Genomic DNA, 19,449 nt, shown 5'->3' on the forward strand with positions numbered 1-19,449 from the left:
GTGGAAACAGCGCCAAAGGCAGAGGTCGTGGAAACAACAACTCCCGATCCTCCGCCACCAACAAACAGTGACGCCCCCCGACCACATAACACCGGTCGGGGGGAGACTACAACGGTTCCTGCCAGTCTGGAAATCCATCACCACAGACAGGTGGGTAAGACCGCTTATCCAGCACGGTTATTGTCTGGAGTTAACATCCACTCCACCCAACATACCCCCAAAACACCGTCCTATGTCCGCAGAGCATATGCAATTATTGCAGCAGGAGGTTGTCAGCATGCTGCAAAAAGGAGCCATAGAGCTCGTGCCTGTGGAACAAATAGGTACAGGGGTGTACTCGCTGTACTTCTTAATCCCAAAAAAGGACGGGTCCCTCAGGCCCATATTAGACCTCAGGCCCCTAAACATGTACATCCTTTCGGAACACTTCCATATGCTCACATTACAGCAGGTCCTACCGTTGCTCAGTCAGGGAGATTTCCTCGCAACACTAGATCTCAAGGATGCATATTTCCATATACCGGTACACCCGTCACACAGAAAATACCTCAGATTTACCATTCAAAATCAACATTATCAGTTCAATGTTCTCCCCTTCGGAGTCACTACAGCACCCAGGGTGTTTACCAAATGCCTAGCGACAGTGGCTGCACACCTGCGGAGACAAAATGTCCACGTCTACCCTTACCTGGACGACTGGCTTGTCCAAGCAAAGTCGGCCCAGCAATGTGCCACCCACATGTCCCACACTATTCACCCAATTCACAGCCTGGGATTTTCACTGAATTATCCAAAGTCCCACCTTCAACCCGCACACGTATGGCAGTACTTGGGCGCTACAATCGACACTCTGGCAGCCAAAGCACAGCCAAATTCAGTGAGAATCAACAGCATTCAATTGCTGATACAAAAATTCAGACCACAACACTCGCTTCCAGCACGAGTGTTCATGCAGTTGATAGGCATGATGGCCTCCTGCATCTTCATAGTCCCGCACGCGAGACTACATATGCGTCCGCTTCAGGAGTGCTTAGCACGTCAGTGGAACCAGGCTCACGGACAGTTGAAAGACCTAGTGTTGGTGACCGGTCGTGCATACAACTCTCTGCATTGGTGGAATCCACAAAACCTTTGCCAGGGCCGACTGTTCCAAGAGCCTGTGCCACAGATTATTCTGACAACGGACGCATCTCTCCAGGGATGGGGAGCTCATGTACTCCACTACACAGTGCAGGGACTATGGACGGTACAGCAAAGGAAGATGCACATCAACCTTCTGGAACTGATGGCAATCTTCATGGCAATGAAGGCTTTCAAGGTACACTTGTGCAACAAAGTGGTGTTGATCCGAACGGACAACATGACGGCCATGTACTACATACAGAAGCAGGGAGGTACACACTCTCCACAGTTGTCTCATCTGGCTCAGAGCATGTGGAAGTGGGCCATTCAGAGAAACATCTTCCTCATGGCAGAACACCTCCCAGGCAAGGACAATCAGATGGCGGACCTGCTCAGCAGGCACAGCCACCAAATGCACGAGTGGGAGATACATCCATCAGTACTCCACCCGTACTTCCAGCAGTGGGGTCATCCAGAGATAGACCTATTCGCCACAAAGGAAAACGCAAAATGCCAAAGCTTTGCCGCCAGGTTCCCACATCCATAGTCGCAGGGAAATGCGATATGGATGAACTGGTCCGGCAAATTTGCGTACGCTTTTCCACCAGCACCTCTAATACCGCTAGTGGCACGCAAACTGAGGCAACACTCGATGACTCTCATCCTGGTTGCTCCAACGTGGGCACGCCAACCATGGTACACCACGTTTCTGGAACTCTCCGTGGTACCACATCAAAGACTGCACCTCTCACCCACACACTTGACGCAGAGCCATGGCGACATTCAGCATCCAGATCCGCAACAGCTCAACCTGGCGATCTGGCTCCTGAAGTCTTAGAATTTTGCTACCTCAACCTGCCTCCTGACTGTATGGATATCATAAAGGAGGCAAGGAGGCCCACAACTAGAGCATGCTATGCAGCCAAGTGGAAGCGTTTCGTCATTTATTGTTCCAATAATGACATTAATCCGCTAGATGCATCTACTCAAAACATCATCTGTTATCTATTACATCTCTACAAATGCAATCTGGCCTACGCTTCCATTCGTATACATTTATCTGCAATGGCAGCTTATCTCCAAAATAGGCGGCATCTCTCGCTTTTCAGAGTGCCTGCCATCAAAGCTTTTCTGGAAGGACTCAAACGAGTTATTCCGCCCAGGCACCCACCAGCACCTGTATGGAACCTAAATTTGGTCCTTACCAGACTGATGGGTCCACCTTTTGAGCCTCTCCACTCATGCGAGATACAATTCTTAACGTGGAAAGTAGCTTTCCTTATAGCAATCACATCGCTAAGATGCGTTAGTGAACTTCAAGCACTAACTATCCAGGAGCCTTTCATACAAATTCACTCCAACAGGGTAGTACTACGCACTAACCCTAAGTTTCTGCCTAAGGTGGTTTCACAGTCCATATGAATCAAACAATAGAACTACCAGTGTTCTTCCAAAACCCAGATTCAGTGGCAGAAAGAATGCTCCACACACTAGATGTAAAAAGAGCTCTCATGTACTACATTGATAGAACAAAAGACCTCAGAAAAACCAAACAACTGTTTGTTGCCTTCTCACCGCAACACATAGGCAACCCCATTTCTAAAGCAGGTATAGCCAGATGGATCGTTAGGTGCATCCAAATTTGCTATCAAAAGGCTAAGCGCACTTTAACGATCCCCCCAAGGGCCCACTCCACACGGAAGTTAGGGGCATCCATGGCTTTCCTGGGGAACATTCCCTTAGAAGAAATATGTAAAGCAGCCACATGGTCTACCGTACACACATTTACTTATCACTACTGCGTAGATGTGCACTCCAAACAGCAAGCAGCTGTAGGCCAGGCTGTTCTAAAAACACTTTTTCAGACTGCTGCAGCTGGCACAGGCAGCCGCCGCTAATGGAGGGACTGCTATGTATTCTAAGCATAGATGTGAATTCAGCAGCCCACATGCCTCGAATCGAATATGCTACTTACCAGTATGCATCTGTTCTTGGCATGTAGGGCTGCTGACATTCACATCGCCCGCCCTCCTCCCCGGCGCCTGTAGCGGCTGCAGCACTCAGAATTACTCTTAGCATGGTCATCACTTACTGTACTACACTCCATCTCTGCCACAATGGCGAAAAACAATCTGAGGATGGAGAGGATGCCCATGCGCACTGTAGTCCAGGGGAGGAGCCACCTATCTCGTGATACTTCGAAGACTCTTCCAGGACAACAATGTGCAATCATCCGGACCCAACACTAGGCGGCGATCTATGCATAGATGTGAATGTCAGCAGCCCTACATGCCAAGAACAGATGCATACTGGTAAGTAGCATATTCGTTTCAGTCTTCCCCTATCTCGACGACTGGCTGTTGAAGGCGGGCTCGCCCCAGGCAGTTGTCTCCCACCTCCAGATCAAACCCTATACCCCCTCCTGGGTACTTCGCTCCTCTTCTCAACACTTACTGATTGTTCCCCGCTTTCGACGTAAAAAATGGGGAGGCTCGAAATTCTCTACCCTTGCCCCCATTTTCTGGAATTCCCTTCCTGTCCAACTCAGATGCTCTACCCAATACCCGCCTTTCAGAAAGGCTTTAAAAACCTTTCTATTCTCTAAAGCCTTTCCCCTCTGATTTTTCATTAGTCCCCCCCCTGTTATTCTCGCTTCTCAAGGTCTCAGCATACTGTAGCGCCATGGAACCGTCAGGTGTACGCGCGCTCTATAAATAATTTAAAACTCAAAACTCAAACTCCAGACTACGGCCGACCTCCTGCATTCGCTGGGGTTTGCCATCAGTGTGCCGAAGTCGCACCTAATTCCCTCACAGAAAATCCTCTTTATCGGAGCGGTTCTGGACTCTGCGCGGTTTCGGGTCTATCCAGCGAGTCCGGGACATTCAGACTATGATTCCGATCTTTCAGCCTCTGTCCCAGGTTTGGTCAGGATGACCCTCGGGCTGCTGGGCTTGATGGCCTCCTGCATCCTGCTTGGGGATCATGCCAGATGGCATATGCGGGCTCTGCAGTGGGACCTGAAGTTCCAGTGGGCACAGCATCAGGGCAACCTGTCCAATCACGTCCAGATCTTGGAGGCCACTGCACAACAATTGCAGTGGTGGCTCACGAATCTTAATTGGGTCAATGTCAGATCCCTCTCCCTTCCCCAACCGGAACATACAGTTGTGATGGACGCGTCCCTTCTGGGATGGGGGAGGCCACATGGGAGAGGCGGAGATCAGAGGCCTCTGGTCTCCAGCGGAGCCCAGGCTCCACATCAACCTGCTGGAGCTTTGAGCGATCCGACTTGCACTGAAGGCATTCCTCCCCTCTATCATGGGGAGAGTAGTGCAGGTGTTCACAGACAACACCACCGCCATCTGGTACTGCAACAAACAGGGCGGGGTGGGGTCATGGATCCCAAGTCAGGAGGCTCTGCGCCTCGGGACATGGCTGGAACATCAGGGCATGTTCCTGGTGGTTCAACACCTGGCAGGTTCTCTGAACGCCAGAGCGGACTAACTCAGCCACCAGTGCATGATGGATCACGAATGGCGTCTGAACTCTGACGTGGCGCAAGGTCTCTTTCAACTGCGGGGAGAGCTTGGTTATATCTATTCGCCACCGAAGAGAACGCGTAATGTCATCAGTTTTGTATGTTGAAATTTCCAAGGCGGCATTCGCTCGGCAACGCTTTCCGTTGCGAGTGGAGTTGCGGTCTGTTGTACACCTTTCCGCCTATACCACTTCTGCCCAGAGTGCTGAAGAAGATCAGGCGCGACCCAGCCCAAGTCATCCTTGTGGTTCCAGACTGGGCTCGAAGGGTATGGTATCCCGAGCTACTCAGTATGAGCATTGATCCCACGATCCGTCTGCCTCTTCGAGAGGATCTTCTGTCGCAGCAGCAGGGGATGGTCTTCCACCCAAACCTGTCGAGCCTCCACCTCCTTGCATGGAGATTGAGCGGCGGCAATTGATGTCTATTGACCTGCTTCCTGAAGTATGTAATGTTATCTTGGCAGCCAGGCGTCCCTCTACAAAAACGGTACTCGCCTGTAGATGGAATAAGTTTGTGGCATGGTGCACAAGAAAGGCTGTGGATCCCCTTTCTACCCCTCTTTCAGAGGTCCTTCTTTTTCTTCTCTCTTTGGCCCAGCAGGCCTCTGCTCTGGGCACTATCAAGGGCTATCTCTCTGCCATTTCTGCCTTTCTAAGGCTCCAGATCAACCTCCCCTTTTTAAGTCCCCTGTTGTAAGTAGATTATTGAAAGACATCACACACGTTTCCTCCTGTTCCTTTTGTGATGCCTTAGTGGGACTTGAATCTAGTTCTTACCTTTCAGATGCTCCCTTTGAGCCACTTCATAATTGCCCTCTTCGTCTTTTCACTCTAAAGACTGCTTTCCTGGTTGCTATCACTTCTGCCAGACGATTGAGTGAGCTCCAGGCTCTTTCTTCTAAGCCTCATTTTCTCTCTGTCCATCCGGACAAAGTTGTTCTAAGGACTCGTCCTTCTTTTCTGCCTAAGGTTGTTACTGCCTTTCACATCGGACAGACCATCACTTTGCCCGCCTTTTTTCCGCCTCCGCATCCCTCTAAAGAGGAAGAGAGACTCCACCTTCTGGACCCAAAACGTGCGCTCTCTTTCTATCTGAGCCGCACACAACATTTCCGGGTGGATGACCAGCTGTTTGTTGGCTACGTGAGCGCCAAGAAAGGTCGGGCTGTGCACATACGCACCATCTTTCGGTGGGTCATTCTGTGCATAAAGGCTTGTTATTCCTTGGCTAAAAAGGAGCATCCAGTGGGGTTGCGCCCCCATTCTACCAGGGCGACGGCAGCCACTACTGCCTATGGGACGAGGAGTTCCCTTGCAGGACAACTGTTAGGCAGCTACATGGGGTTTGCTGCACACGTTTACCAAGCACTACTGCATGGACAGCCAAGTCCGGAGAGACGGCTTCTTTTCTCCTGGACTTTCTGGTGTGATCTTGGTTTGCAGACTCACTACCTGGGTTAGTATTGCTGGGGTATCTATTCTAAGGTAAGGAATCTATCACTAGATGTTTCTTTCAGATGCACAAGTTACTTACCTTAGATAACAATATATATCTGTAAGAAACATTAGTAGTGATAGATTCCTTACCGTCCCACCCATCCTCCCCGTTCTGCGCACAGATTTCTAGGGCTAAGGTCATCCCTTTCAGGGCCCTAGTATCATGGCACCAGTGGTCAGTATCTTGCATGGCTCTGCGTTCCTGGTATGGAAAGTCGTGTACAGAACTGACGTCAGCGCACGTGGGCATGTCTAAGTAGCTCCAGCGACGTCATCCCGGCACCAAGGACGCCAATGATGCACCCAAAGCCACACGACGACACCAACCGACGCGCAGGGGTACTGCTGACGAAAAACTTTCTGGATCCAGTCTGACGCCTGGGGGTAATTCTAAGGTAAGGAATCTATCACTACTAATGTTTCTTACAGATATATCATTTCCGAAGGTAAGTAACTTGTGTGCTTGGTTATGACCGCATTGTAATGGCTGTTTACCAAGAGGAGGGATCTTTAAGAGCTGAAGCATCAACAGTGATATAAAAGAATGGTTCATTCAGTACGCATGTTACCCTAGTTATTGTTTTATATTTTTCCGCCATATGTTGATCATATCTTAAATTATATTCAGGTGTATGGCAATCTGAAATATTAAACCATCAGTTAGTTCCCACAGATCTACGTTAACCTAAACCTAACTGGGGTTTAAATTCATAATCTAGCCATACATTAAGGATAGTTTTGGGAAATTAGGAAGTTATGTCATACTATAGTGTTGTGTGCATTTTTGACCACTTGGATCTGGGGTTTTCCACCATAATGAGAGAATTTAGTAATGTTTTTAGAGAACAGATGTTAAACATTAGTACTTGTTCTTGTTTTCTAGTCCTGCAGGGTGGGATAATGAAAAGAAAATTCGAATTTTACATGAAAACTTTCAGACATTAAAAGCAGAAGACAGTTTTGAAGAAGTTGTATTAAAACCACCAGTAAGAAAGGTAAAGTAATTTTATTTAAGTACAGCTGCCTTGTTGCATAGCAACTACCACTACATTGCACAATCCATTCATTTACCCTGAAGCTGTGCTGGAACTTCAGGACGAGGGGTGGGATTTTAAGGCTGTTGGGTGAATTTGAGTGGAACACATGTTGCAATTGGGAACTAACTTATCTGCCTCGTTCTCATTTTTTTAATAATCTTGATGTGTATTTTCTTCAGATTAATTCAGATATGGCACAATGTGTACTTGAGTTATGCCGATATCTGAGGTGCTCTGAAACTCGTTATGACACTATACATACTTGTATTAGCACGCATATCTCTCGGGGAATTGGGCATGAATGACATCTGTCACATCTGGCCCTTAGCCTTTCAGTTTTCTGTGAGTGTCCTCCATCATTGTAGATCTGCTGCACCACGATTCTTATATAACTGATGATTGCTATATCCCATTTTAGCAATTACTAGTCTGAGTCCAATAAAGAGTTGGTATATCTGTTTGCCTGCAGTTCATCTTTAATGTTCTGTAATGCCCATTGTGTGGAAGAGACTGTATTCATCTGTGTAACTTCAGATAGTAATTCTGCTACTTTATGCCAATCTATAGAGCATTCGGCACCCCCCTACCAAATGTAAGCAGTCTTAGTGGTTCTCATTACACAGCAGGCCTGTAGGCGATGTCTCATGTACCATTTGCTATAGTAGTTCTTTAGCGTGGTGTGTACGCTTATATATATATATACATATATATATATATATCCAAGAAACAGCGTCTCTCTCCACACGCTCAGGAATTCTCCCAGCAAGGGATCACGCAGACACGGACCAGTTGAGTGCTAAAGTTTTTTATTTAGTGCAAGTTAGCCGCATGACGTTTCGGCTCAAAGGAGCCTTGTTCACATGACAGTGATCTCAATCACGACGAGTCCTTTTAAAGTGCCAGTAATTGGTTCTTGCCTAGTCACGTGTAAGGGCTATGAGTAAACATGGAAAACATACTGGGGTCTTTATATCGTTCAACAGAGTTAATATCGCATCCAGTTGAAGAGAGTACACATTACAATCTGGTTTAAATACAATAGAAAAATATGCTGCTCATTGGGCTAATTAACAAAATACAAATCACGGTGAAATACCAATAGATTCTGAATATGTGTATATATTCGGTATACGCAGTTTGACGTGGCAAATTATAAATAATAATAATTTGCCTATCGAATATTCAAATTAATAAGACTTAAGTGCTAGTGCTTGATATTGATGTGCAAAGTATGCATTGGTGCAAAATTCAAAACTTCGGATATATCACTCCAAAAACGTTTTTTGTGCAAAATACGCCAATGTGCAAAATAGCAAATAAAGTGCAAATTAAATGCTTTGGTAAGTAAAGCAGCGAATAAACACCGTATACCTGATTCCCTTATAAATAAGTAAAATCATGTTAATATCCATTTTATATACACATTACCAATCATAATAAGTTAAAATGGCCCATAGGCGCATAGTTACTGTAAATGTATACTGTATCATTATATTGCCCCCTAATTAGCTGACCATGTAGTGTTTGAATAAATGAAATAAAATAATTGAATTTTCATCATACATTCTGAAAATCGACTGCTGGGAAATAAGGACCCTCCTAGTTTAAACAGATATGATGTGCCCTCATTGTGTACAAAAAATTCAAATCTTATAGCAACAGCTCCAGCAAAAAGTCTGACCTATTTAAATGGTATCATGTCCGTATCCCCTACCGTGGTGTTTCACGATGGGACATTGTACCTACTAAATATTATGTACAATTCTAGCTCAATACGATGAATTAAATTGTTGTTGAATGGCTCATGGAAGACACGTGTACAAATCCTCTGTGACATTCAACCCACCTGGGGCCTTGGTATCATGTAAGAGAATGTAACGAGTTTCCAATTTTCTCAGTTTGGCCTCTCTGTCACCGCCCCGTCTGCTTGCATCTACCGTATCTATCACAAAGTATTTAAGTGAGGTGTTAACACTTTGGTGGTGGTCACGAAAGTGTCTCGCCACCGGATAAGTATTATCCACATTTGTGATAGCTCTCAAATGTTGGAGAATACGTTGGTGTACAGGGAGTTTCGTACTACCCACGTATTTTAGTAGACAGGGGCATTGCAATACATAAATTGCATACTCAGTTTTACAGGTTAATACCTGTGTAATTGGATGTTGTACCTCACTAAAGCCATCAGTATAGGTTTTAGTATTTATTCCATGATTACAAGCCTTACAGGTCTTAAACTTGAAGAACCCCTTGTTATTCTGCCACCATGTGGTCTTCATGATGGGTTCAGGATTAGTGTCTACTTGTTGGTCTCTGAGGGAGGGTGCCCTGCTATACGTTAACGATACCCTTTTAGGTAGACCAGCACCAATAATAGGGTCGCTCTTAACTATGGGCCAGTGTCTGTTAACTATCCTGTAAATCTCACGGTGTTGTTTGCTGAAGCCAGTGATAATTCTAAAGTTCTTAAACTCCTCTGACTTCTTCTTGCTCACATCTGGCTCAGTCCCAGGTTGGTGTCTGATACTGTTTGTAAGGAGTTCCTCTCTGGTGAACGTCATAGATTTAACCCTGGCCTTTTCAATAGTTTGTACTGAATAGCCCCTTTCGAAGAAACGCTCTCTACTTTCCAATTGGGCTTTTTCCAGGTCTATAGGATTGCTACACACACGTCTCATTCTTACCATCTCCCCATAGGGGATGCTGGATACGAGATGCATGGGATGTGCACTGGCTACATGTAAAATGCTGTTACCAGCCGTGGCTTTGCGAAAAATACTGGATTCAAGTCGACCTTTGTCAATATACAGCTCAGTGTCTAAAAATGTGACCGCACTCTGACTAAGTGTAGCAGTGAATTTGAGGTTTAAATCATTCTGATTGATGTTATCAATAAAATTAATTGCTGCTTCCTCACTCCCCTCCATATCACAAGTAAATCGTCAATAAATCGATACCAAGCGATCACATTGTTTTCAATAGTTTGTTGGTGTGTAGCCCTGAGTACCAGCTCCTCCCAAGCTCCCATGTGCAAACATGCGAAGCTCGGGGAGAAGCTGGCCCCCATTGCAACCCCTTGTAATTGGCGGTACATTAGGTTGTTAAACATAAAAATGTTGTTTGTTAGACAAAATTCTAACATATCCAATAGCATCTTATTATGCTCTCCAAGCATAGGGTCACCTCTCGATAAATAATGTTTTACAGCTGACAGTCCATGTACATGTGCAATACTGGTATATAGCGAAGTAACATCAAGCGCCATCAGCCAATCACCTGGTACCCAACCAATGTGTTTTGTTTTCACCAGAAAATCACCCGTGTCTTGCTCATAGGAATCAAGTTTTTGCACATAGCCTTGTAAAAAGTAGTCTATGTATATCGATGTATGTTCAAGCAGGCTGCCTCTTGCAGAAATAATCGGCCTGTCAGGCGGATGTAATGGATTTTTGTGCACTTTGGGGATAAAGTACATGATGGGTGTGACTGGATTATCAACCTTAAGGTATTTGTACTCTGCATCACTAATTGATTTGGTTGATTTCCATCGAGCTAATTTTTGATGGTATTCCAATTCGATGGTTGTCAAAGTCTGAGCCTTGATGCGCTCATAACAGTCCCGGTCATTTAGTTGGGAAAATGCCTCCTTATCATAGTTCACTTTAGTTATTAGAACAATGTTATATATATTTATTTTTTTGGCACATTCTCAAGTCAGATAACGTGCTCAAAAACCATCTCCCGAGCGTCCACTCATCACCTATAGGAGATGCCCCTCAATTGGGGATCAGTTGATACACAGCCATCTTTCCAATTCCAGAAGGTCACAAAACAAACTGGGGATAAATGGCTTTTTTCCCTGTCATAAATGTAAAGCTTGTGGAAAAGTTACTACCTTGGAAGGCAGACCTGCGGATCCAAGGCCCATACGAACAATCAATCAATTTTTTAACTGTAACTCCGAATACACCATCTATTGCTTAATCTGTCCGTGTAATAAAAGATACGTAGGCAGTACCAAGAACCCTACTAAAAAACACATATTAGAGCATATGCGTGCTATTACAAATAAAGATCCAACATATCCCGTCGCAAGGCATTTCGAAACATACCATCAAAGTAACAGGGACCTGTTACATTTCTATTGTATCGACGGGATAAAAAAGCATGAAAGGGGCGGAGACAGATTAAGAAAACTTAGAGCCATGGAATCCCCCTACATCATTGAGCTGCAAAGCATGAGCCCAGTGGGACTCAACAATGATGAAGAATTATGGACACATCTAGAATGATAATGTGAAATGCCAATATCAAGAAATCACACAGTAGCACACTCCCCTAACCCTGCTCCAATTCAAAACGGAATCTTGGAAGAATATAGGAGCGGTAATGAAAAACTAGACAAGGCTAAAAGCCCATTCAGGTCACAATTATGAAACCACATCTAGGTTGTATATAAAAACTAATAGCTACAATGAATGTATGTATGTATTACCTGTCTACTGTGAAAGTGTATCACCGGGCGGTATGTAGAACTCGTGCCGCATTTTATGCCGCACAATTCAGGATTAGCTCGAACCCGGCTAAGGCTATCTTTAAGGTACTGAAAGACCTTACTGCCAAAAAGGTAACAACGACGTACCAGAGCTCTGTTGAGCACTGTGAAAAATTGGCAGAGTTCTTCCTGGAAAAGGTGAATGCCATTTATCGGGCCTTTCCTTCGGCCACTCCCTCGGCTAATTCATCTCCTAAGCCGTTACCATCTGAGGGATTGCATTCATTGCCTACTTTAACAGCTGACAGTCTAGTCACATTGGCTCGTCAAGTGAAGTCCGGGTCCCCAGAGGATCCACTTTGCCCAGATGTGTTCAAGGACCTGGCGGTACATGATATCTCACCGCTATGCTCTTTGATCAACTCGTCATTAACATCGGGCGAGGTTCCACTGAGGTGGAAGCGAGCCATGGTTCGGCCGATCCTTAAGAAACCCAGTCTGGACGGCAGCAAGCCTGAGAGCTATCGGCCGATTTCACTCTTGCCGTGGCCGGCTAAGGTTACGGAGGCGCATGTAAATGCTGTCCTCTCGGAACATCTCCGCCGCGCAGATTTCCTCGACGCTACGCAGAATGGGTTTAGGGCTGGTCATAGCACGGAGACGGCTCTGCTTTACATGGTGGAGCATCTTCGCTCCGTGCTTGACGCGGGACAAACGGCAGCGCTTGTGCTATTAGATCTGAGCGCTGCCTTTGACACCGTCTCGCACCCTATCCTTCTGCGGCGCCTAGAGGAGGCTGGGGTCACCGGTATCGCTCTCCAGTGGTTCCGGTCGTTTTTAGCCAACCGGGCCTTTAGCGTGACCGTCCCACCGTATCAGTCCAAATTCCATCCGTTGAACCTGGGGGTCCCCCAAGGCTCCTCGCTGAGCCCTACGTTATTTAATCTGTACGTAAGGCCGCTAGCTGAGGTTGTCAGGCAATGGGGTATGACGATGGTGTCATACGCCGATGACACCCAGCTAGCGGTTACGATCAGCGGGGATGCCGAAGTCGATGCTCCCAGGTTTCAACAAGGACTGCGGGCGGTCGCCAGCTGGATGACGTCCAACTGTCTCCAGCTGAATGCTAGTAAGACCGAGGTCATGGTTTTTGGCAGACAGCCGGAGCTATGGGGAGAGAGATGGTGGCCTGGGGATCTGGGTCCTGCTCCCATCCCAGTCGCCGAGCTCAAGAACCTCGGGGTCTGGCTGGACCCTTCCCTTACGTTTGTGTGCCATACCAAACGCACGGCAGCATGCTGTTTTGGCATCCTGCGCGGGCTCCGTCCAGTGCTCAAGTTCTTCGATGCCTCCACCAGACAACTCATGATCCAAGCCACTGTCACCTCCAGGCTGGATTATGTGAGTTCCTTACTGGTTGGTCTGAATCAGGCAGAGATCGGGCGCTTACAAAGGATACAGAACGCCGCAGCTAGAGCGGTGGTAGGCCTCCCCAGATTCTGTCCCACTTCTGGTACCCTGCGGTCACTGCATTGGCTCCCGGTGGCTCAGCGGATCCAGTTTAAGGTCCATTGTGTCGCCTATGAAATTCTGAAAGGGTCCCCAGCAACGATTCTCATGGCCCTCCTCGCCCACTACACCCCAGCTCGACCCTTAAGATCTGCGGACCTAGAACTAGCTGTGGTGCCGCGTTTCAAGCGGAGTAGAGCTGGAGGACGCTCCTTTCGAGTGCGAGCGGCGGTCCTGTGGAACTCCCTGCCCCCGGCGATTCGTGCTATGAGGGATCTGATTTCCTTTCGCCGTGCGGTGAAATCCTTTTTATTCCCTTAGCTGTTTATTTTGTCTTTTTTTGTTTAGTTGTGTTGTGCAGCTGCCTTGTCGGGCGCCAGGACGCTCCTTAGCTGGAGCATCTGTGCGCCAAATAAAAAACGCATAACATAACATAACATATTTCATCTTCCTAACGTGGGTTACTTAATGAGGTGTCATAGGTCGAATTTGATGAATTTTTATGCAAAAAAGTTTTGTATTGAATTTACCTCATTTTTTCATTTATTTTTATAATATAATTTCTCGCACATGCACTTTATAATGAAAAAACGTATTGCTGTGAAGCATGTTAACCACACTGTAAGATGGCCGCTATAGAAAAGTACAGCACCAAGGATGATGGAAAGTCCATCTTCTATGTCTATAACAAACTATGACACGTGAAGAGGTTAAATGGTTGAACTTTACACTTACAAAACGACATTGAAAAAGCCGCGAGGCGAAACGCGTCTGTCGATGGGGGGGGAGAGGCTAAGCACCAAATAAAGCATCCTTGCTTGACAAAACTTCGTGTGTGCCTTTCATCTGTGAACCAGAAGAGGTGTTCGTTGTGTAAGAAAATATATATATATATATATATATATATATATATATATATATATATATATACACATACATACATACATACACTTTCGGGAAGCCTTCGCCAGTCTGGTTTGGCGCCAGAATACCAAAAAATTAAATAGCCATTCCCATTGGATGTGTATATATATATATATATATATATATATATTTAAAATGAATGAATTTGAACTACAATTCCCTTTGGGCCCATAAGGGCCTCTTGTCATTCCCCATCCTTCCGCACCCCCAACCATTCTCCCACCTGCATCTTAATTGTAAGAATATGGCTGGCATATGAATTACCAGTGTTTTATAAATGTGCGATATTTTCTTCAATAACGGTGCAATGGTCATTTTGGCTTCTGAGGGCTAAATTCTGCAATGTTGTCTATTGCATGTAAATATGAGGTGAGTGCATGTCAAAGCTGGAGATAACAGAAGAGCTGGGTTTTTAATAGGCCAAATTTCCTGTAGATTAGTAAATGATTATATGGCTTTGAAATTATGGACCAACTGTACTAACATTAGTGTTCGAGATTACCAAATTACGAATTATTGCATTTAGCTGTTTGGTAATCGCAAACACTTATGTGCTAAAATGTGTTTTATACCTTTTGCAATCCCTAGTGGGTCGAGGTAGTTCTCAGTTTGCAATCCCTTAGGAATCGCAAAAATCACAGGGATGATGGCCTGCTGGGGTCAGGGGCCAACATGTCTGATTACTTTTAAATAAAAAATCTTTTTTTAATGAAGCCCTTTTTCCTTGAAGGAAAACTGGATGCGTTTAAATAAAAAAATTAAACATTTTCTTTACATTCTTTAACCCCTTCACTGCGGCGGCTATTCCGCCGCAGTGCTAAGGGGGCGGGGCGGCTGCGCGGCGGCCGCATGCTGGTGACGGAACCGCTCCGTCACCAGCGTCGGTTGAGCTATGCTGGTGACGGAGCGGTTCCGTCATGGCCCGCCCCGCTCAATAGAACCCTCAGCGCAGGCGCGGAATTCGCGCCGCGCATGAGCGTTCTATTGAGCGGGGCGGGCCATGACGGAACCGCTCCGTCATCAGCACAGCGCACCCGCAGCTGATGACGGAGCGGTTCCGTCATCAGCATGCAAGGGGTTAAGAGTAGGCAGTGGTCCCTGGGACCACTGCCTGCTCTTAAAAAATATTTGGTTCCGTTCTCAAAGGGAAACTTTGGGACCCCTTCTTATTCGTGAATGGATTACTGCCAACATTGAGGTAGTACTAAAGTGTGAATGTTTTGCAACCATAATTAGGTCACAAAACATTCATACATCCCATTTAGATTCGGCATTTGGAATGAACGGCCTAAACAAGTATCTACCAAATCCCGAATCACAAACAAATTGCGATTTGGTAACACGTTACCGAAATGCAATTTGTGTTTTGTACATATTTAAAAGCATTTTTGTGGTTGGAAATGGTCCGTTTAGCCGTTCCCGACTGCAAAGAAATGTGTACATGGGGCCCTATATTCCTTAGCGTATCCTTTTGAAGGAATATACCCCAGAACCGTCTATTCTGTTAGTTTCTTGTGCCAACCTATTTCTCTGGATGTTTGCTCCCAAATTGTAAAGACTGTTGTAGTGGCTGGTGGGAATGCCTGAGAGTGCCTTGTGCAATTTGTGTTTTGTACATATTTAAAAGCATTTTTGTGGTTGGAAATGGTCCGTTTAGCCGTTCCCGACTGCAAAGAAATGTGTACATGGGGCCCTATATTCCTTAGCGTATCCTTTTGAAGGAATATACCCCAGAACCGTCTATTCTGTTAGTTTCTTGTGCCAACCTATTTCTCTGGATGTTTGCTCCCAAATTGTAAAGACTGTTGTAGTGGCTGGTGGGAATGCCTGAGAGTGCCTTGCTTCCATATTGAAAGTGTGTTAGGTCTCCTCCACTGAGAGCCTAGCGGAGCAGGCGGGGTTTGTTTTTATCAAACCATCATTAATCGCCAGCAGGTTTACTGAGTTGGAATACACAGTGAAATCTGCCATACCAAGGCCCCCATCATAACATTTTGCCAAGCTCACTTGAGGAGTATGGGTACACCGGAGAAAGGCCCTTACCATGTCTGAGACATGCTTGTAAAACTACTTGGGGATCTTGAATTGAAAATTTTGTAGGTATATACGATTTTAGGCAAAATTATCACTTTAACGCCAATCAGTGACGACATCCAAATTTGAGTACTCTATTTGAGTCTTTCTACCTGCAGAGACCTATTTATATCCCATACCCTTTCTTGGTCACAGGAGACCTATATTCCCAAGTATTAAATCCCCTTAGTAACTTTATTGATAGAAAATTGAGCTGCTAAGCTATCGTTGGAGACTTCCCCCCCAACTGGATAAGAATCTGATGTATTAGTTAGTCCAAAGTCATAAATGCTACCATAATCAGCTTGGAGTTATCAGGGTCCTGCACGTATATAAGGAGGTTATTGGCATAAAGTGAGATTGTATTTACTAGGCATCTATCCCTAGCCTCTATGCAAAACTTTGAATACCATTGTGAGCCCTGATAATGGCTGGCAGGGGTTCTGCTGTCACTACAAAAAGTGGAGACCGGGAACCTGACATATTATCGGTGCAATGGGAAAGGGCTGTGAAGAGACCCCTACGTATGTTTTAGATTCAGTGTACAAAGTTTGTGTGTATGTATATATATATATATATATATATATATATATATATATATATATATATATATATATATATTCACTGAAAAAACCATAGGTTTCATACACGTTATAGTTAGGAATTAGCATTTAAAAAACCTTAGAAGTTTCACACATGTTACAGTTAGCTGGACATTACACTCATACAAAACCATTGAAATTCCCCCGTTATAGTTAGTTCAGCTAACTATAACTCGCGTGCCCGCAATGCACTGCTGATGACGTCACATATAACATCACTCATGACATGGTCAGTGACCTCACTCATGATATCACTGATGACATCTCAAATGACGTCATCAGCAGTGCATTGCGGACACGCGAGTTATAGTTAGCTGAACTAACTATAACGGGGGAATTTAAATGGTTTTGTATGAGTGTAATGTCCAGCTAACTAGAACATGTGTGAAACCTATGTTTGTTTTTTTCAGTGAATTTCTAAGGTTTTGTTAAATGCTAATTCCTAACTATAATGTGTGTGAATCATATGGTTTTTTCAGTGAATTTCTAAGGTTTTTTAAATGCTAATTCCTAACTATAACGTATGTGAAACCTATGGTTTTTTCAGTGAATATATATATATATATATATATATATATATATATATATATATAAGCAAATGTCCCAAAATGAGAGGAGCAGCAGAAGCTGGTGCTGGCGGCAAGGTTCAGGACACCCTCGCAAATAATATTTTCAGCAAAAACTCTTAAAAAGAGACAACGCCGCACACTGCTTCGATTGTTGATTCTTAGTTTATTTTCTGTAGGTTCCCCCACCTACGCGTTTCGGACAAACAACTGTCCCTGATCACGGTCACTCAGGGTCCTCAAAAGCCAAGCAGTTATTTTAAAATGTGATTACACAGGCACATGGTCCCGGAAAATAGCAGGAAAGAGAGAATGAAATGTTGGTGGATGAGAGAAAAATAATGCGAAGGAGAGAGAACGAGACAGATCCTGTTAACTCATGTCACATTGGGTGAAATGTGAGGCACACACTCTATTAGCCCCCCCAACGAACGAGTGTGTGCGCTATGTGACTGATTCGGGACACTGGCATTTCAACATCTCTTCATCTTTACACGTTATATAACAGCATACAGATCAATCAATCAATCAAAGCATTTATATAGCGCACTACTCACCGGGGGGGTCTCAAGGCGCTAGGGGGGGGGGGCCGCTACTGCTCGAACAGCCAGGTCTTGAGCTGCTTCCTGAAGGCAAGGTGGTCCTGAGTCAGGCGGAGGTGGGTCGGGAGGGAGTTCCAGGTCTTGGCGGCGAGATACGAGAAGGACCTTCCCCCTGTGGTGGCTCTTCGGATGCGGGGGACGGTGGCGAGGGCGTGGCCGGTCGTTCGAAGCTGGCGTTTGGGAGCGTAGAAGTTGAGGCGGTTGTTGAGGTATCCTGGGCCTTCGTTGTGTAGGGCTTTGTGTGCGTGGGTGAGGAGGCGGAAGGTGATTCTCTTGTTGACCGGGAGCCAGTGCAGGTCTCTCAGATGTCTGGAGATGTGGTTGCGACGGGGGATGTCCAGGATGAGTCGGGCTGAGGCGTTCTGGATCCGCTGGAGTCTCTTCTGGAGTTTGGCGGTGGTTCCGGCGTAGAGGGCGTTGCCGTAGTCCAGACTGCTGGTGACGAGGGCCTGGGTGACCGTCTTCCTTGTCTCGGTGGGGATCCACCGGAAGATCTTACGTAGCATGCGCAGGATGTTGAAGCACGACGAGGAGACGGCGTTGACTTGTCCAGTCATGGAGAGGGAGGAGTCCAGGATGAAGACCAGGTTGCGTGCGTGGTCTGTTGGTTTGGGTGCGTTGCCTAGGGCGGAGGGCCACCAGGAGTCGTCCCAGGCGGGGGGTGAAGATCCCAGGATGAGGACTTCCGTCTTGTCCAAGTTCAGTTTCAGGCGGCTGTTCTTCATCCATTCGGCTACCTCTTTCATCCCTTCGTGAAGGTTGGCTCTGGCGGTGGCGGGGTCGTTGGTGAGGGAGAGGATCAGCTGGGTGTCGTCGGCGTAGGAGATGATGTTGAGGTTGTGCTGGCGTGCGATGGCTGCGAGGGGGCTCATGTAGACGTTGAAGAGGGTTGGGCTGAGCGAGGAGCCTTGAGGGATGCCGCAGATGACTTCGGTGGCTTCTGATCTGAACGGGGGGAGGCGGACTCTCTGTGTCCTTCCGGCGAGGAAGGAGATGATCCACTCCAGTGCCTTCTCCTGGATTCCGACGTTGCTGAGGCGCTGCACTAGGGTGCGGTGGCAGACAGTGTCGAAGGCCGCGGAGAGGTCTAGGAGGATGAGGGCCGCTGTTTCTCCGTTGTCGAGCAGGGCTCGGATGTCATCGGTCACTGCGATCAGGGCGGTCTCGGTGCTGTGGTTGGCCCGGAAGCCAGACTGCGAGGGGTCGAGGGATCCGTTCGTCTCGAGGAAGGCGGCCAGCTGCTTGTTGACGGTCTTCTCGATGACTTTTGCTGGAAACTGGAGCAGCGAGATGGGGCGGTAATTCTTGAGGTCGGTGGGGTCGGCTGATGGCTTCTTTAGTAGAGCGCTGAGTTCGGCGTGCTTCCACGTCTCCGGGAAGGTGGCGGTGTCGAAGGAGGTGTTGATGATGTCCCGTAGGTGGGGTGCGATGACAGCGTCGGCCTTGTTGAAGACGTGTTGAGGGCAGGGGTCGGTCGTA

General features: G+C 46.4%; 1 protein-coding gene across 1 annotated transcript in view; it reads left to right on the top strand.

Annotated features, from left to right (window-relative positions):
• DYNC1LI1 (dynein cytoplasmic 1 light intermediate chain 1) overlaps positions 1–19,449 on the top strand; it is a 528,072-nt gene that overhangs the window by 285,352 nt on the left and 223,271 nt on the right. Inside the window, exon 8 of the mRNA XM_078663930.1 lies at positions 7,046–7,157. Within this exon, the coding sequence (XP_078520056.1) occupies positions 7,046–7,157 (112 nt within the window). The remainder of the gene's footprint in view (positions 1–7,045; positions 7,158–19,449) is intronic.

This window comes from Lissotriton helveticus, chromosome 10 (assembly GCF_964261635.1).
Source record: "Lissotriton helveticus chromosome 10, aLisHel1.1, whole genome shotgun sequence".
Classification (NCBI taxonomy): domain Eukaryota; kingdom Metazoa; phylum Chordata; class Amphibia; order Caudata; family Salamandridae; genus Lissotriton; species Lissotriton helveticus.